Here is a 20,720-nt window from a genome sequence, read left to right as displayed (position 1 = left end):
GACTACATTGGAATTCAATTGGATAAACAGTTCCGCTTATTTTTTAACTATATGTATGCTAATTGATACTAGATTTTGCTTGTTTTTCGATGCTTTATGTGCAATATATGATGTAATTCTATCCGTGAATAGATAAAGTTATCGGACTTCGAATTATATGTTCAGGATGGTCATATTGCATTAACGATCTAACATCATATAGCATCTTCAATTTTGTTCTTTTGCTTTTTAATTGCCTTTTATTTCAATTAAATATGAGAAACGCTGGTTCAAAAAACTCTGCGGACTGACTATTCTGCACATTATAATTTATTTATTTTTGGTTTGGAATTTTATGCAGAGCAACCCAGGCTGGCGATTTGACGAGAAAGGCTATTTATTTTTGGTTTGGGATTGATGATCGTATTTTGTTATCATTTTGTGCTACTAAATAAAAGAAGCCAAAGTAATGACTCCAAAGTTTAATGTACTGAAAGACCCTACTAGCACTTCATTCGTTTAAAAATTGACAATCATGTTATTAACAGTAGCTTAAAACTACTCAGCATTCACTAAGTGAGATCGTCATCTGAGTTTTCTGATAAAAACAAAGGGATTCTCATGTTGCATGATAAGTGTTTTCTCATATTGTGTCTTTTCGATTTACGTGTAAAACTTTTTTTTTTTAATAAGTGTGGGATCCATAACTAATTCAGTCATAACATGAAAATTAAATTCTCATGTAATATGAGAAAATCAAATTCCAAGAACAAATTACATACATGTTTATGCTATTACTTTAATAATGCCTCAACCCACCTCCCCAAAAATGATAAGAAGAATGCAAAATCTATAATTACTTGTTTCTTTATATTTTGGAAGGCACATGACCTGTTGGAAAGCTTATTGGGTATGGCTCAAATACCACGTGAGCACATGCAACGCCTTCATGTGAGAATGTTCCCCTATTGCACCTTAATTGGGTGAATGGTTATTTAAACAGTATATTTAAACAGTACACCTTAACCTCTATATTTCTCCCTGCGATATAGAACTAAATTGGAGCTGCACAACGGTTCTCTCAGATAATTTTCCAGTGTATAGCTTCAGATAATCAACTCAACACGACAAAGGGAACTTTATATCTAAAAATCAATGGTACAACCACCAATCAGCTCTGCAGCCTCAACTTCAGAGAATATGGAGTCATAATTATCTGAGGATACAAATGCTAAAAATGTGTATCTCAGATTTTTGTACCATTGTCTAGGTATTTCGTGCATTTCTTCGTGATATGCGTCTAACATATGGTGATTTCTAAGTAAAAGAAGTAAGGAATTAATCATAAATGTGTGAAAATAAGCTCATAAATGCAAGAAATATTGATTAATCATTCTCACTCATTCTCTTGCTCAATTTCTGTATTTTGATAGCAGGAAACACCAAAAAGAAGTGAAAGAGAGAAGTTGAAATTGCATAGTCTTGCGCAAAACGCACGAAAATGGCGCGATCCGCGTGATTTTGGCAAATTACTTTCGGTTTGTACGCACGATCCGCGCGGATTTGGCGCTGATCGCGCAGGCGTCATGAATGCAGTCCTTGATTTGTGGAGTCGCGAATTTGGCACTGATCGCGCGGGCGTCATGAATGCATTCCTTGATTTGTGGAGTTTGATGAAAATGGAAATTTAATCAAATTAATAGAGGATTATGACTTGATTGATTGGTGGAATTATGAGAAAAATTGAAATGTAATCAGAATTAATTAGAGGATTATGACCTGATTGATTGGTAGAATTATGAGGAAAATGGAAATTTAATCAGAATTAATTCAAGGATTATGACCTGATTGAGTTGCTGGCTATATAAAGGAAGCAGAAACTCTAAAAGAGGATCATCTTTTGACAAGGAGAAATTGGAGAGGAAGCTCTCGGTGACTGAAGATTCAAGACTTCTTCTTCTTCCGGTTTTACATTTTCATGAACTCTTTCTCATTATTTAAATTGTCAGACATGAATATGTCTGGCTAGTCTTTTTTTATTGTGGTAAGAGTCACAACTCTTGATGTCAACCCCTTGTATTTTGGTTAAGTTTATGGTTAATTATTTAATTGAATTTATTTTACTCTATTGTTCATCCCATAATTCTTTTAGAATTCGCGACTCTGTTAGGATTGCGAGGGTTAGGGTTTACAATAGGAATATTGGGATTCTAATTCCTGACAAAGGGTAAGATAATTGTTCATGTATGCATTAGGGATAGGCTATATGAACTGCAAATGTGGAAAATTCGCTGGGCTTAAAGATTAACTTGAAAAGGGATTTCTAAGGGATTAGAATTCTAATAGGGTTAATAAGGTTAAAATCACTAAGGGATTTTATTTGGTCAATTGGATAATTAAAGATAAATATTAATCAATATTACAAGGTGGGGATCAGAAAGGTGTTGGAGTCTTTTAATGCAATAGTTTCTTTACAATATTTTCTCAAATCTCAACCCCTCTTGCTTTAAGTTTTCAACTTTTCTTGAATTGTTCATGAATTATTGAATAATTCACAATTGTTACAAACACAATTACTTTCAAATCAACTCTTGTTCTTCCATTCTTAAAAGGAACAATTAATTGATATTCGATCAAATCCCTGTGGAGACGGTACTTTTCTTATCAGTTTATTACTTGAAACGAACGATATACTTACCGATTTCGCAACACTTCGCTGTTGACAATATGTATGATGTTGCAATAGAAGTAAGTTAAAGGTAAAAATTGGTTAAAATAGACTATCTCAACTAGAATTTTTTTCCTTTTTTTGATAAAACACGGATATCTTTGACACGAGAGATAATCTTGTTCAGAACGAGTCTTTAAATTCCTCATAAAGATGGTACTGGAATGATTGAACTCATGCTCACACCCCGCGTGTTCAGCTCCAATGCACCAATTGAGCTACATAATTTGATAAGTAGAAGACAATTCTATTGGAGTTGGAAACATCCACGTCATGGTAGAGGTAGCTCTCACTTCTAATAAAATACTTCAAAACTTTGGTTCTCACTTCTCATGACAAAAGACAGTAAAATTCCGAAATAAACAAAATATTTTTATCGATGTCTACAATGAACTCATGATCTATCATTTTTTGTGTCACTTTTTTTTTTTTTGGGAGGGGTCGTTTAGGAGAATAATCTGTTTCAGTTATTAGTATATCATAAAGGGAACAGAAGATGGGACATATGACAAGGAATTTGAATTCCAATGATCTAATGTACCTTCTGAAAAACTAATGGTCGGCCACTGAACTACGGATCAAACAATACTTGGTATTATATAACTAATGAGATTAATAGAATATTTAAAATATTTTCATAAAATGATTACATACTTTTTATTTAAATATGTAGAATTTATTTTAAAAAAATTAATGAGCAGAGTCAAATTTTTATGTTCATTAATTACACATCTCGTTGTTCTTTCTTTTTAAGCTATACTATCTTAATTTGGTTCAAAAAAAAAAAAAATTCAATTTCTCTTAAATAAGTTCTAAGGTGCAAATATCATAAATAAAAAATAACAAGCACTCAAATACTTCCAATCAAAGGTTTTGAGTTTTAAGGTATGAATTGGACACTTGAATTAGAGTAATTGAATTTCAGATGAACTAGTTAAAAAAAAAAAAACCACTGCTAATTAAGTAATTTTTTAAGGAATAAATATCATTTTTTGGTTCTTAGCAAATTTCACGATACCCGTTTTAGTTCTCAGCAAATAAAAAGGCTCATCGTGGTCCTTAAAAAATTCAAAATGAATCCATTTTAGTCCTTTTGAGGAATAATATGGATCTTTTTTTGAATTTGTGAGAGATTACGATTTCAACTAAATGGGTCCATTTTAAATTTCTTACGAACTACGATGAACCTTTTTATTTACTAGAACTAAAGTGGGCATCGTAAAATTTGGTGAGACCAAAAATGATATTTACTCTTTTTTAAATTAACTCATGGAAACATGCACGGAATAAAATTTTATTTATAATTTGATCTGGTAACTTTTTTTCAAAAGAAAGTCGACTTTTATTGCACATTGTGTGTGGCAAGCATAATATAAAAGGGTAATAAACTGGGCCCCTTCAAACACCTAAAAAATGACCGTTGCAGTTCCCAATTCCAGGTTCCGTCCTCGGAGTGCTCGAACACTTGAACGTGTTACCATAACATTAGTCTCTCTCTCTCTCTAACATTTCAAAATTCAAACTTTCAAAATTGTGAAAACAAAAAGTTACAACTTTTCTTATACATCATCAAACACTAAGCTCCAACGTTGTTCTAACAAGACAAATTCTTGTATAACCAATCTATGTTCTTCATTTTCTTGAGCTGTGAGTACAAAATTAAAGTCTCATTCTTAAGAAACTGAGTTATTCAATTCTCTTTATCAGTTTCAGAAGTTTTCTGCTCACACAATGAGGGAAGATAACCCATCAGAGAACAGGTCCAAAGCTTCAAGATTTGCCGATCAAAACCAAGCTCCGAAGTTTCAAAATGCCAAAGGGGGCAACCCCAATAACAATCACTCAAAGCCAAGGTTGTGGGGTGCCCACATTGTCAAAGGGTTCAACGTTGAGAAGAAAACCAAGCTTCAATCAACGGTTCCCACCAAAAAACAAACGCTAACAACAACAACAACAACCTCGGATGTTGCAAACCTGAAGAACCCTTTTGTGCCGGTTCATTCACGGGTCAAGAGGTCCCTCGTAGGTGACTTGTCATGCTCCATAAATGCTGCTCAGGTTCATCCCCACGCTTTTCCGGCACACCGGAGACAATCATCCACCGACTTGTTCACCGAGTTGGATCACATGAGAAGCTTGCTTCAAGAATCCAAGGAGAGAAAGTCCAAGCTTCATGCTGAGTTGGCAGAGTGTAGGAGGAACCAGGGTGAGGTTGATGAGCTTGTGAAGAGGGTTGCTTTGTTAGAAGAAGAGAAAACCACCCTCTCTGAGCAATTGGCTGCATTGACCTGTGTCTCGGAGAGACAAGAGGTGGCACTCAAAGGGGAACATAAGGATAGTTCAGTGCAGAATCTTGAGCTGGAAGTTGTTGAATTGAGAAGGCTGAATAAGGAGCTCCAGATGCAGAAGAGGAACCTCACTTGCAGACTGTCTTCTACGGAGTCTCAGTCGTCTTGTCCTGCCAAATCTTCAGAGGTAATTTTTCTCAATTTGGTTGACTCATTTTTATGAGACACAATTTCTTTTCTGTTTTCATTTGGGGTGTTAGGTTGAAATGGATTATAATTATAGATGTAGGGTGAGGTTATTTTTATAACTTTTTTTTATTTACAACTCTTACAACATCAACTATATACTTAGTTGAGTGTGTTCTCCGGAATACATAATTGAAGTTGTAAACAAAAAAAGTTGTAAACTAACCCTTCCCATAGATGTAATATGAACAAGTGAATGTACAAATTAGAGGAAGAGAGGAAGGGGGGTTAATTAATATGAATTTAAATTACTTAATCAATCTTAACTACCTAACTGATGGAGAAATTCTTTCATTTGAGATTCCAAATTTCTTTTGTCTCATTGATTTGTTTTAGTTGGATATTTTTCTCTTCTTAGAATTTGTTCTTCTTAATTTTTGATGTATTGTATGTTTTGCTAGTTGTTTATATTTACCCTTTTATGTTCTAGTTTCACCAATAATTTTCTAAAATCGTAAGGGTGAGCTTTACTTTAGTTTTGCTGATTTACCCTTTTGTTTTCCCCACCTTACTGTCCTTTCTGATCAGAGTGACATTGTTGCCAAAATTAAAGCCGAGGCATCATTGCTCAGGCTCACAAATGAAGACCTGAGCAAACAGGTAGAAGGTTTACAGATGAGCAGATTAAATGAGGTTGAGGAGCTTGCCTACTTGAGGTGGGTGAATTCATGTTTAAGAAACGAGTTGAAGAATACATGCTCAGCATTGGATTCTGATAAGCCATCAAGTCCTCACTTTGATGTCTGTAATAGTGGAGATTGTGTTAGTTCTTTCTCTGATCAAAGCAATCAGTACTTAAACTGTACTAGTGCAAATAGGTTTAGTTTGATGAAGAAGCCAAAAAAGTGGCCCATAACTAGTGATCATTTGTCACAAGTAGAATGTCCAGATAATCTCATTGAGAAAATTTGGATTGAATCAGAGATAGGGGGAAGCCCCAGAAGAAGACACTCTATCAGTGGATCCAACTGCTTAGAGGAAGGGGTTGCCCTGAGTAAGAGAAGACAGTCTGATTGTTTTGTATGTTCAAAAGAAATGGAAAAGGAATCAGTACCATTATCTGTTCAACAATCTGGTTTGGAGATTGTCCAAAGACCACAATATTTTAGCAATTGCCAAGAAGCTAACAAACTTTTGGTTTCTTTTGATGTTGAGAAGAGGGCCTTACGTATTCCTAATCCTCCCCCTAGGCCTTCATGTTCTATTTCTAGCAAAATAAAACAGGAAAGTTCAGCTCAAGTTCCACCCCCTCCACCTCCACCGCCACCACCACCTCCTATGAATTTTGCATCAAGAAGTAGCACAGCCACGGTGAAACGAGCCCCGCAAGTGGTGGAATTGTACCATTCACTTATGAAGAGAGATTCTAGAAAGGATTCTACAAATGGAGGACTCTCTGATGCACAAGATGTTGCAGATGTTCGTAGCAGCATGATTGGAGAAATCGAAAATCGTTCTTCACATTTGCTTGCTGTGAGTAGTTTTCAGCAGAATTATCAAGCCATCTCAAAGTCTTTTGTATCTTATTTTGTATCTTATATTGCTAATAACTATCCCTTGATATGTAGATAAAGGCAGATATTTAGACTCAGGGAGAATTTGTGAATTCACTGATTAGAGAGGTGAACAATGCAGTTTATCAGAACATAGAAGATGTAGTGGCATTTGTGAAGTGGCTGGATGACGAACTCTGCTTCCTTGTAAGTTGCCTTTTTCTTATGACCTATGTAGCTTGAAATTATGCTATATGGACAAATTAAGGTATAAACATTGCTACTTTGAGCAATAGTAAATAGGTCTAAGTAATCCTTCACAAAATTTAAATATACAGTTGTTATTGTTAAAGGGATCCATAGCAGATTAATTTCTGTTATTTCTTTGAAAATTTATGAATACTATGCATATTTTTGTCATATGATATAATTATGATTGTGCATATTCAAAGGTGGATGAGAGGGCTGTCCTGAAGCATTTTGATTGGCCAGAGAAGAAAGCTGACACATTAAGAGAAGCAGCATTTGGGTATCAAGATTTGAAAAAATTGGAATCTGAAGTTTCCTCCTACAAGGATGATCCTCGGCTACCTTGTGATATTGCTCTAAAGAAAATGGTTGCATTATCAGAAAAGTGAGCTACTCAAATATCAAACAAAATGCTCTGTGTCACTTTGAGGTTCTAAATTTAGTCTGTTTTGCTAGACACTTACTTATGCTTATGTTTCACTGTCAGGATGGAGCGTACAGTTTATAACCTTCTTCGCACGAGAGAGTCTTTAATGCGTAACTGCAAGCAGTTTCAAATTCCCATAGAATGGATGCTTGATAATGGAATTATCGGCAAGGTAAACCATACTATGCATCAATCCTTACAAAATGTAAATGATAAGTATCTGCAAGAGATTATACTAGTTCCATTACAAGAGCATAATATATATTAGTGCTAATTCAAATCCTATAATTGTCACTTTGTGAAGGGCTTTGCATAACAAGTATGAGCAAATGCTTCTCCCAAAAAAATTATTAGTATATGTTTCTTTTGGATTTTGTAAACTGTTCCCCGAAGAGTTGATAAGAAAATAAGCATGTTACTTATTGATGTGCTGGCCCCTAAATTAAGGCTTTGGCTGGCGAATAGGTCTTTGTTAACAATCATCCTTCTGGCAAGATAGTTGCGTAATATTCTGATGGTGTTCTATCTGATATTGCTTCTTTATAGCATTAATATATCTTCACATAAGATTTGATTCAACAACTACTTTTTGCAGATAAAGCTAGGTTCAGTTAAATTGGCCAAAAAGTATATGAAAAAGGTAGCTATGGAACTTCAAGCAAAGTCAACATTAGATAAAGATCCTGCAATGGATTACATGCTTCTCCAAGGAGTGAGATTTGCTTTTAGAATCCACCAGGTATGTCCTGTAATAAGGGTGTCAAAACCACTCAATACGACACGAATACACGTAATACGAACACGACATGAATTTTTATTTGTGTCCGAATCTTTGACACGAACACGACCTGCAAATTTTGCGAGTTGACACGACACGACACTACACGAATAACATGCAAACTATGGATGAAAACAGCAATTGACCAAAAAAAAATTTAAAAATGGATCAAATTTACAAAAAAAAAATATGGGTTGAATTCGTGTTGACATAACATGACACGCGGAATGACACGAATTTTTGGATGTCATGTTTTCCCAACACGAAGACTACGCAAATTTTAATATGGGTCGTCAACTCAAACATGAATTTTCGTGTAGTGTCAACGTGTGGTATCAAAAATTGACACCCCTATCCTGTAATATACTTCTGCATCTTTGTCCAATATTTAAGTTACACCTACAAAGTAAAGTAAAATTCATGTTTATTCACTCTAGGATTAGCAGTACACAGAAAGAGAAAAAGGGCTTAAAGCAAATTTTCTACCAAACTTTTTCTAGAATCATTATTTTATTTTTCCAAATAAAACTGCATAATAGTAACATAACGCATGTTAAAGTGAGTGACTCTTGAAAATGTGATAAGAGGTAATGTTTATTTATTTCTCAATGCAGTTTGCAGGAGGATTTGATGCAGAAACGATGCACGCATTTGAGGAACATCGTAATCTTGCCTCTCTACTTAATAAAACATAAGAGAATGGTGATAGGTTTCAGCTTACACTCTCAGTAAGCTATATACTAACCTTTTCATAGTTGCAATCTGGATTAGTTTGTGTTTGGTCTGTGATTGCATTACATTTTGGTAGTGAGAGATAGGCAAGATTTTGTTATATATATGAAGGTCTTTTTGGAGAGATCAATTGTATTCAAATAGCAGAACGATTTCAAAATCAAATTATGTTATGTAACTCATTACAACAATGGAGAAAACGCATTATTATGTGGTAGAACGAGGTTCCCTCCTAGCATTTGAGAAATTTTTAGAAGCTTGTGTTTTTGTAACGCCAATAATTTGATTTGATTAGAGAACTTTTAATTACTTGACTTTGGCATATAAAATTCATTGTTGTTATGGACCAGAATGAGGCCCATGGTCAGTAAGGCTCATGATCAGCACAGGCCCACAGGTAAGCATTATAAATAGGAGCTAAACGCTACAGGTATGACCTAATCTCTTTTTACCTATTTACGCAGGCCCACCATTTCTTTCCAGCAATACTCTTATTGATTGCTGGAAACAGTCCGTGCGAGTTGACTAATATCCTTTGATCCATGCTTTCGGAGAGGATTGACAGCCTTTCCAATCTCAGTTGCCTCTAGAAGATCCACAGTGAGTTCCATCAGCTGGAGCCAACTCAATGACTCAAATAACACAGAGTCAGACTCTTCTTTAAAGTTAAGAAGAACGTTTCGGTTCCTCAAAACCTCCCCAACATGCTGAAACTCTTCTTCAATCTCATCAGTTAATGCCTCAGCTTCCCCAAAGCTATAATTGCTAACATGATTCACATGCATCTCTCCACAGCCATCTCTGCTGCTGTTGACCTTGCTCTCTTCACTTGCCCCTGCTTTAAGGGCAAGCCCATCTCTCTTAAAACCCCTCTTGAAACCCCTATGATCATCAACCTCTTCATGATCCCCAGATACTGCCAGATCCATCCTTTCACACCCCCAAAATCGGTGGCATGGATGATTATGGAAATCCTCGACAGAGTGGACAATACAACAGAAACTGTGAAAATGGGAGAAAGCCAGCTTTGGACACTCAAGTTGTAGAAAGTAGGAAATTTGAGGCTTCCATTGAGCCATCCATCACTGCCAAGGACAGTAAGAGTCAGCAACCAAGGAAAAATGAGGTTGCTGTGAGGGTAAATAAACCAGAAACTGCTGATAATGGCCCTGTCAGACCCCCAAAATCAACTATGCAGCGAAAAAGCAATATGGAGCCAAAGATGCAGCCAAAAATAGAGAACAATACAATCCCAAAGAAGCCTCCCATGATTCAGAAAGATAAATCCAAGTTTTCAGATGAAGTTGCAGTCCAAGTAAAGCTAGAGGCCACTAAGAGGAAACTTCATGAGCGTTATCAACAAGTTGAAAATGCTAAGAGGCAGAGGACAATACAAGTTCTGGAAATAAATGATCTCCCCAAGCAAGGGGGTGGCCAACGAAATTCACATTTCAAACCTGGGAATCACAATAGGCAGTGGGCCAATGCACGAAGATAGAGGATTTCCAAGCTTTAGCCATTCTGTGAATTGAAGATTGATCCCCTTGACTGTAGAAAATAACCATATCCATTCACCATTCTTACTTGCAATTCCACGCTTCTAGCCCAAAGGGCTCTTGCGTGAGGGGGCGTGTTGAGATATATAGTCTCACATAGATTGTGTGGGCAACTAATATGGCCTTTATATAAGGCCTTGGGCACTTCCACTCTTTGAGCTAACTTTTGGAGTGATGTATCCCAAGGTTCTTTACACAAAGTTTGTTGCCATGACAATCATAGTTATAAAACAGAGATAAAATATCCTAAAAAGTTCTTTAATATTGCATGTTTATTGACCCGCAGTTATAAAATTAATATTCAACCTCATTTATTTATCAATTTAAGCTTACTTACATAATTATCATTATAAACAAATTGAATCCTGTCGTATCAATCCAAATAGGTATTCTTGCAACTTATTAATTGGAATATTATTAAAAAAAAGAAAGTGTGGAATCTAATGACATTAGCAAGGTCTTCTTGCAAATAAGTGATGGCTCAATGGATAGGATCAAAAACGCTTCCATAAAATTTCAGATTTGATTACTGAATTGAAAAGCTGAAAGAATTCTAATGTTATTTAGTTTTTGAAAAAAATATTTATTATTTTAAAATAATACAAATTTATGTCATTTTAAGTAAAATTATATGTATTAGGGTTTGTTTTTTCTGATGTTACTTTAGATAACTTTATCTAATGTTCATCAAAACGACGTCGTTTTGGGACGGAAATCATGGTATTTTTGTAATTTTAATTTATTTCAGGGTTATAATAGTCTTATCACTCTAATTTTTTAATTTTTCAACCCCACTTTCTGTTCATATAGGGTGTGCATGACAATCATTCTATTCCCTAGCACTGTTTCTAAAAAGAAACAATTCTTTTCTATTTCTGTTCCTTGGAACAGTTTCTGAGAAAAAAAAATGTGTTTGATAACATGTTCTATTTTTTTTCCGGGAATGAGAATTGCGTTTGATAACATGGAAAATAATATAATAAAAAATAATTCCTATTAAATATAAAATTTTTTTGGATCATCACTTTCCTTTTCATATGGTGTGGAGGTGGTGGTGGCGGTGGCGGGGGGTGGCGGTACGACGGTGGTGGCGGCAGTGACGTGGTGATGATAGTGGTGGTGGTTGTGACGGCAGTGACTGCAGCGATGGTAATGGTGGCGGCGGCGGTGATAGTGGTGGGGATGGTGGTGGTGGAGGTGACAGCAATGGCTACGACAATGGTGGTGGGGATGGTGGTTGGTGGCAGCGACAATGGTAGCGGTGACTTGGTGGTGGTGGTTGTGATGACATTATGGAGGTGGTGGTGGTGGTGGCAGTGGCTGCAGCGGTAGCGGTGTCGGTGGTGGCTGCGGCAATGATAGAGGTGGTTGGTGTTAGTGGTGGTGATGGTAGCGGTGCCGTTGTGGTGGTGGTAGTGGTGGTGATGGCGATGGTGGCGGCAGTGGTTGCGATGATGGTGGTGATCCCACTGGGATCTTGTACAATGAAGCTGAATGCAACAACTGAAATGATGCCTGTGACATGGCCCAGCTTTACTGATATTCACCCTTTTGCAGCAACTGAACAGGCTCAAGGTTATCAGGTAGTTGGATAGTTAAATAATCTTACAACAATAATGATATAAAGAGATTCATATATATGCTTTTGTACCTGAAAATATGGGATAAAAGTTGTGTTTTCTGTGTCTAAACAAGCAAATCTGGTATCAGGAAATGTTCAACAATTTGGGAGATCTGTTGTGTACCATCACTGGGTTTGACTCCTTCTCTTTGCAACCAAATGCTGGTGCTGCTGGAGAATATGCTGGACTGATGGTTATTCGTGCATATCATTTGGTATGGTAACTTGGATCATTATGAATATGTTTGCTTAAAGTTTATGGACAATATTAGTTATTGGGGAAGGATGGTTTTTCTTAATTTATCAGGGCATTCTTCTGATTTACTTTTAGGATATAGAAGTTTTTCTGTTGTTATTTAACATAGTATTTTTTCATTTCAGCCAATAATAGAGAACCTCATTTGTGTCATTTTCTCTTTCTACATATCTAAAATAGATGCAATGATTTTCTTATACTACAGCCTGTGATAAATATTCTTTAATTCCTATGATGCTTCTTACTTCTTTTGGCTTTTGGAAACTGTAGGCAAGAGGTGACCATCATCGTAATGTTTGCATTATACCTGTCTCAGCACATGGCACAAATCCTGCTAGTGCTGCTATGTGTGGAATGAAAATTGTCTCTGTAGGAACTGATGCGAAAGGAAACATTAACATTGAAGAGTTAAGGAAGGCTGCTGAAACACATAAGAAAAACTTATCTGCACTTATGGTACAACTTACTTCCTATAGAATCTTACTTATATTATTGATGTTTATACCAGCTAATTGAGAGTATTGTCAAACTTGGGCATTTTTTTTATATTAGTTTGGTTTTGATTTAAATTTGTAGGTAACATATCCTTCAACCCACGGTGTTTATGAAGAAGGTATTGATGAGATTTGCAAGATTATTCATGATAATGGAGGCCAAGTATATATGGATGGTGCCAACATGAATGCACAGGTTTGTTTTTCCTTGCATATCTCTTTACCTTCATGTACTTTGTGTTGTGCCAAGAGTCTGGCAGGGATAGTTCTTGTAGTATATAGTAGTCCAGGATGATATTTTGAAAGACATATAGTTCAAGCAACAAAATCTTCAGTGATGCTTTTGTTGCTACATTTCTACATATTAATATTGGTCCAGAGTTCAACAATTTGTGCCTAATTTGGACATTCGGTTCTTGTGTTCAGGTGGGACTTACAAGCCCTGGTTGGATTGGAGCAGATGTTTGCCATCTCAATCTCCATAAGACGTTTTGCATCCCTCATGGAGGAGGTGGCCCTGGCATGGGTCCTATTGGTGTAAAGAAACACTTGGCACCATTTTTACCTTCACACCCTGTGGTAAGCACTTTTCTCCCTGCTATGGATGACAATGACATTACATGACTGTTTGCATCCTCTTTTTTTTAAGGTAGAAGCTACTTATATGTATAAGCTAGGCCAAATAGGTTTTGAAAAAATCTCTTATAATGAAAAACTTTTTTTTTAAATGAAGAAAAAAGCTAAAAGCTCCTCATAGGAGCTTTTTCTTAAACTCTTATCTTTTTTTCTTAAATTGTGTGCTTTTTTTTTAAACGAAGAGCTATAAAGATAGAGAGAGATAATTTTCTTGAAATATGTACTTTTAAATAACTTTTAAGCTAAAAGTTTTATGTAATTACCAAATAACTTTTAGTTTTTTTTTTAAGCTCTTTTTTTTTAACTTTAACTTATAAGTAGCTTCTACCTTAAAAATAAGATGATCCTCAAGATTGGATGACATTGTAAAGGTAAACATTTGTTTGTTCAATAGCATTTTTATGTTTTCTTTGTATTTAATTATATGCTGCCATAATGAAGGTACCCACTGGTGGAATTCCTGCCCCTGACAAGTCACAACCACTTGGTACAATCTCTGCTGTACCTTGGGGCTCAGCACTCATATTACCAATCTCTTACACTTACATAGCCATGATGGGTTCTAAAGGACTCACCGATGCATCAAAGATAGCCATTTTGAATGCAAACAACATGGCAAAACGATTGGAGGTTTGTGCTTTGTCATAGATTACGTGTATTTCTTACCCTTATATAACTTTTTCTTTTTCTAGTTACTGGCATGCTACTTTATTTCTGTGTCTGAACCTTAGTTTTACTTATACTTTTGACTTCTACTGAACTATTACCCGGTTCTTTTTCGTGGAGTCAATGGAACAGTAGCTCATGAATTCATTGTCGACTTAAGAGGCTTTAAGGTAGGTCCATTGAATGATTGCAGTTGTTTCTGAATTAACCTGCCGCGTTATTCATGTTGTGATTAATTCTTAAGGTAAAAGAATTTTTTTGTTCTTTTGATCACTATGTGACACTGTTATTCATTTATGAGATATTAGTAAGAAGAAAAATACTTGTTTTAGTTTGATTATTTAATAATATACACCATAGAGTGCATATTTTATTTACAATTTCATACTAGTTTTAAATACTTTTTGAGTGATTGTATAAAATGTTGTGCAGGGAGCCCCTCATCCACCATCACTGCTCATGGGAGATGCATGGACAAAACCATACTCCAGGGAATATGCAGCCTTCCCAGCTTCATGGCTCCGTGTTTCAAAGTTCTGGCCTAGCACAGGTAAACATGTGCTTGTTCATATAAGTATTTGTTTCTTTTGGCATCCTTCTCATAATTAACCTACCTCATTAGCCCTTGTTTAAAGTAGTCTCATTCACCCGTAACCTCTATTGTAAGCTATATATGCTTATAGTAGGATAAACAAATCGACAAAAGATAGTTCAAAAAATAAAAAAAATAAAATTAAAGGGCTTTTCTGCAATTTTTATTCATGTTACCTCTATCTCCACCTTCATTTTTGCTTCTAGGCTTTTTGACCCATGTAATGCAAAATCTGAGACATATTCCCCAAAATTATTTTAACAAATTATTTATCAATCTAATGCTAGTAAAACGGGTATAAGAGTGTCCGTGTTCAAGTTGCGCATCACCCTCATACATGACTTATGCACAAGCCAAAACTCATCTATGATATGTCGCGCTCCATAAGACGCGTATGGGGGTTGTGCGCAACTTGAACGCACATTGCTAGAATGCACGACTTATATTGTGCTAACTTTTGCACAGATCAACATGGAACATGCACATTCCTGATGTATGTTTTACTCGCATTAAATTGATAAATAGTTTGTCAAAAAAAAGTTAAACCGATAAAATGTTTGTGTTGTTGCATTGTATTGGTCAAAAAGCCTCGCTTCTATTACAAACAAATATTTTGGATGTATAGGCAATAAGGACTCAATTGTTATAGTAAATATATGATATAGCTGGTGCTTGACTGCTTGTAATCCTTATGCATGAAATTATGGCATGTATATAATTATGTTTGAGTGATGAATATAACTAATAAATGTAAATGTGGTTGGCTGTATCAGGACGTGTTGATAATGTGTACGGTGACCGCAACCTCATTTGCACCCTTCTGCCAGCATCACAGGTTATTGAAGAACAAGCTGCTGCCTCAGCCTAGTCTTCCATTGACAACTATTTTCATTTCTAGTTGTACATAAACCCTTCCTATTCAAACAATCGTTGCAGCTGTTGTCTTTTGCTTCCTTGTATGTATGATAATGATGATAATCCACTGCTCTTAAGTTTCATCCAACCACAAAGTCCCAATATCTCTCCCTTCCCCCTGAAAAAACAAAAAACAAAAAATTATATATATTACATATAGCTGCTGCCATTGTATTATTTAGGAATATAAAAATGAATTTCATTCACGTAAAGAAGATTAAAAAAAATAACAAAAAAATTCAACAGTAGTTCCTATTTAAATAGAATGTATTTGGCATAAGCTTTGATCACAAAGATTTATTCGTTTTGTATATGAAAATGGGCAGTTCTATTTCTAGCCTAATTATATATGAATGAGTATTTTCAATGGCAGGCTCCAACCGGAGTCCGGGCCAAAAATTATATGTGTATTTATTTTTAATTAGTTCATATCATAATATATTTAAATTATATTAAATACAAAATATCTGAATAGACAGTATCAAAAAGGTTATAATTTTATTACATATTTTTAATTTTATTAAATAAGTGAAAATAGAACACATAACTTAATACAACTTACTCAAATCTTTCACCAAATATATTTTATTTTTTGATAGGGCCAAATTATAAATTTTAGCCCGGGCGAAATTATAATTTTAGACGGGACCAAATTATAATTAATTATATAATTATACATGATAAATATAATTTGTTAAAATTTAACCCGGACCGAGGCCACTCCCAGCTAACATGTGGCTCCGCCACTGAGTATTTTGTCTATTTCTGGCCTAATTATATATGAATGAGTATTTTGTCTCTAGACGAGGAATTCATGATTTCTTTACTCAAATCAAGAAAAAAGTGTCAATGGAATTGAATATGAGGCACCCAATGTTAGCAACACATTCAGTCAATTTTACCTAATAATAAAGGTAATGTTAAAGAAAGAGCGATAAAAATTGTTGACATTTATTTTTGAGAAAATATTTTCTTCTACTAGTGACTTATAGTATAAGTGGGTCCTACTTTAAATTTTTTTTCTCTACTATTTTGTAGACTTCACTTATATACTATGAGTCATTGGGAGAAACATTTTCTCCTTTAAAAAGAAGAAAATATTTTCCCTTTTATCTTTTCTTAAATAAGAATGGACATCATTCCCATTTTTTTTCATTTTTTTAAAAGAAGAAGTGGAGTAATCACACACGACTCACTTTGAGATCCCAAAAATGACTTAGAGCTCATTTGGGAATTTTTTGTTCTTTAAAAAACAACAGAAATCAAAAGACAAATCTTGCTTCCTTGATTATTATCGTTAAATCACATTATATGTGTACAATTTTTAAAATTTTGACATTAACAAGTTTATTATGAATATATTTGCTTACCCACTTTATTCTTTAACCCGACAGAAATTATCTTCGTCTAGGGTGTTAAAATCACTCGACATGACATGAATTTGAACTATACGAATACATTTAATATGAACACAATACGAATTTTTATTTGTGTCAAAATTTTCAACATAAACATAATCCATAAATTTTGAGAGTAGACATGACATGATACGAATAATATGTAAATTATTAGTCAAAAAGATTTTTGACCAAAAAATCAATAAAAAATGGGTCGAATTTAAAAAAAAATCAAAAATTGGGTCAAATTCTTGTTAACATAAGATGACATGATACGAATTTTTGCATGTCATATTTTCCTAATACGACATGAATTTTAATATAGGTGAACCGAATATAAATTTTTAAATCGTATAGCTTGTCATGTGAAGAATTGAAATCCTATCTCTGCCCATATAATACTTCACTGCAATAACCGATCTTATAGAATATTTGACATGGTAACAATATGCGGGTATTGTTCTAATTGCGGACCATATTCCTTTAAACACAAAGGAGCAGTGTCAATTTCAGTTAGACAATAGTCCTTGAAACACAAAGACATTTAATGTCTTTTTAGTTGGGTAAAGTGTGTCTCATTTTAAAGGATGTAAAGTTGTGTCATTTTAAAGGATGTAAAGTTGTGTCATTTTAAGAGAGAGAAAGAGATAGATAAAGGAAGAAAGAGAGTTGACAAAAAAAATAAAAGTGTGGGTCCCACTTCTTTGTGAGTGGTAAAAGATATAAGTTGTGTCATTTAAAAGGATAAACAATTTTCCCTTTTTAGTTATATATTTAGGAGATTAGTATTTCTTTGACTTTTTTTTATTAATACTTAAATCTTTATTTTACTTTTAACATAATTATTAGCTTGTTAAACTCTTTGTTTTAATTTCAATGTACTTTTATTTCAATGAAATTGGATGTGTCTAAACTCACTATAAAAAAGGTTTGAAGCTTCTGCTTTTGCTGCAGAAAAAATCTCTCTACTTATGTCTTATTATAAAGAGAAGAAAGAAAAGAAATTAATTAAATCTATTCAATTTTATGTGAGTATGATAGATAAATTTTTTTTTTTGTTAAAAATAAAAATATTTTTTCTTATAAAAAACTTTTGGCCTCGTTTAAATGTTTTTTTTTTTATTTTAAAAATTCGTTTAAATGTTTCTTGATCCATCCATAGTCATAGTTTTGTATATTGTTTGGGCCATAGGCCCGTGGTAGCGAAACCCTAACTAAACTGATTTTCATTTTTAACAAAACCATGACTACGATTACCGTCTCCGTCAACGTCGATTGGCCGAGAAGGTATTGCGATTCCCGCTGTTTCTTCTCTGCTCAGTTTGGTATATTTCGAAGCTACTAATTGGTTTCCGCAATTATGTATTTGGAATTATATAATCTCTCATTTTGCGTTTCTTGGTTTTTTGTTTTGTCGTTGTTGTATGAATAAATTGATTTTTGGTTGTAAATTCACGGGTGAGTTTTGCCAAATGCTCCTCGTGAATTACAAAGTTGTGAGTTTTAGTTGTTGTCTGGTATTGTTCATGGTAATAGTTCTATAGCAATGAAAACTTGTATTTATCTTTCTGAATCATGGGAGGTTTCTTTGGGATTGTATTGTTCTCTATTTTGGGCTGCATTTTTGGCTCTATATTGCTTTTTCGCTGCAGAGTTGATTTTGGGGACAGAGCCATTATCAGCAGTTTCTGGTTTATTTACCCTCACAACAACCTCATTTTTCCTTGGTTGCTGACTCTTACTGTCTCTGGCAGTGATAGATGGCTCAACGGAAGCCTCAGATTTCCTCCTTTCTACAACTTGACTGTCCAAAGCTGGCTTTCTCCCATTTTCACAGTTTCTGTTGAATTGTCCACTCTGTCGAGAATTTCCATAATCATCTATGCCATTGATTTTAGGGGTGTGAAAGGGTGGATCTGGCAGTATCTGGGAATCATGAAGAGGTTGATGATCATGGGGGTTTCAAGAGGGGTTTTTAGAGAGATGACCTTGCCCTTGAAGCAGGGGCAAGGGAAGAGAGCAAGGTCAACAGCAGCAGAGATGGCCGTGGAGAGATGCATGTGAATCATGTTAGCAATTATAGCTTTGGGGAAGCTAAGGCATTAACTGATGAGATTGAAGAAGAGTTACAACATGTTGGGGAGGTTTTGAGGATCCGAAACGTTCTGCTTAACTTTAAAGAAGAGTCTGACTCTGTGTTATTTGAGTCATTGAGGAGGCTCCAACTGATGGAACTCACTGTGGATCCTTCTAGAGGCAACTGAGATTGGAAAGGCTGTCAATCCTCTCCGAAAGCATGGACCAAAGGATATTAGTCAACTCGCCCGGACTATTTCCAGCAATCAATAAGAGTATTGCTGGAAAGAAATGGTAGATGAGTGGTGCGAGTTGACTAATATCTTTTGATCCATGCTTTCGGAGAGGATTGACAGCCTTTCCCATCTCAGTTGCCTCTAGAAGGATCCACAGTGAGTTCCATCAGCTGGAGCCCCCTCAATGACTCAAATAACACAGAGTCAGACTCTTCTTTAAAGTTAAGCAGAACGTTTCAGATCCTCAAAACCTCCCCAACATGCTGAAACTCTTCTTCAATCTCATCAGTTAATGCCTCAGCTTCCCCAAAGCTATAATTGCTAACATGATTCACATGCATCTCTCCACGGCCATCTCTGCTGCTGTTGACCTTGCTCTCTTCACTTGCCCCTGCTTCAAGGGCAAGCCCATCTCTCTTAAAACCCCTCTTGAAACCCCCATGATCATCAACCTCTTCATGATCCCCAGATACTGCCAGATCCACCCTTTCACACCCCCAAAATCGATGGCATGGATGATTATGGAAATCCTCGACAGAGTGGACAATTCAACAGAAACTGTGAAAATGGGAGAAAGCCAGCATTGGACAGTCAAGTTGTAGAAAGGAGGAAATTTGAGGCTTCCATTGAGCCATCCATCACTGGCAAGGACAGTAAGAGTAAGCAACCAAGGAAAAATGAGGTTGCTGTGAGGCTAAATAAACCAGAAACTGCTGATAATGGCCCTGTCAGACCCTCAAAATCAACTATGCAGCGACTAAGCAATATGGAGCCAAAGATGCAGCCAAAAATAGAGAACAATACAATCCCAAAGAAGCCTCCCATGATACAGAAAGATAAATCCAAGTTTTCAGATGAAGTTGCAGTCCAACTAAAGCTCGAGGCCACTAAGAGGAAACTTCATGAGCGTTATCAACAAGTTGAAAATGCTAAGAGGCAGAGGACAATACAAGTTCTAGAAATAAGTGGCCTCTAGCTTTACTTGGACTGCAGCTTCATCTGAAAACTTGGATTTATCTTTCTGAATCATGAGAGGTTTCTTTGGGATTGTATTGTTCTTTATTTTTGGCTGCATCTTTGGCTCCATATTGCTTTTTCGCTGCATAGTTGATTTTCGGGGTCTGACAGGGCCATTATCAGCAGTTTCTGGTTTATTTAGCCTCACAGCAACCTCATTTTTCCTTGGTTGCTGACTCTTACTGTCCTTGGCAGTGATGGATGGCTCAATGGAAGCCTCAGATTTCCTCCTTTCTACAACTTGACTGTCCAAAGCTGGCTTTCTCCCATTTTCACAGTTTCTGTTGAATTGTCCACTCTGTCGAGGATTTCCATAATCATCCATGCCATCGATTTTG

At 35.5% G+C, this 20,720-nt stretch overlaps 2 protein-coding genes and 3 pseudogenes across 2 annotated transcripts; 4 read left to right on the top strand and 1 right to left on the bottom strand.

Moving 5' to 3' along the window:
• The first annotated feature begins 4,438 nt into the window (after positions 1-4,438).
• On the top strand, positions 4,439-9,102 carry LOC133316934 (protein CHUP1, chloroplastic-like; annotated as a pseudogene).
• Positions 9,103-9,875: 773 nt separating this feature from the next.
• LOC133316970 (probable mediator of RNA polymerase II transcription subunit 26b) lies at positions 9,876-10,418 on the top strand. The gene has a single exon (XM_061518764.1). The coding sequence runs from the start codon at positions 9,876-9,878 to the stop codon at positions 10,416-10,418; it is 543 nt and encodes a 180-aa protein (XP_061374748.1).
• Positions 10,419-11,943: 1,525 nt separating this feature from the next.
• Positions 11,944-14,352, top strand: LOC133316969 (glycine dehydrogenase (decarboxylating), mitochondrial-like; annotated as a pseudogene).
• A 4,276-nt stretch (positions 14,353-18,628) lies between these two features.
• On the top strand, positions 18,629-20,326 carry LOC133316968 (probable mediator of RNA polymerase II transcription subunit 26b; annotated as a pseudogene).
• A 3-nt stretch (positions 20,327-20,329) lies between these two features.
• On the bottom strand, positions 20,330-20,716 carry LOC133316967 (uncharacterized; the record flags this gene model as incomplete). Its single annotated transcript, XM_061518763.1, has 1 exon — positions 20,330-20,716. A coding segment is annotated over one exon (387 nt), but the record flags the coding sequence as incomplete, so codon positions are not given.
• Positions 20,717-20,720: the final 4 nt, after the last annotated feature.

This window comes from Gastrolobium bilobum, unplaced genomic scaffold (assembly GCF_033153095.1).
Source record: "Gastrolobium bilobum isolate Gb01-03AN ecotype WA unplaced genomic scaffold, APGP_CSIRO_Gbil_v1 utg15090, whole genome shotgun sequence".
Taxonomy (NCBI): Eukaryota; Viridiplantae; Streptophyta; class Magnoliopsida; order Fabales; family Fabaceae; genus Gastrolobium; species Gastrolobium bilobum.
This window is presented reverse-complemented; position numbering and strand designations above follow the sequence as displayed.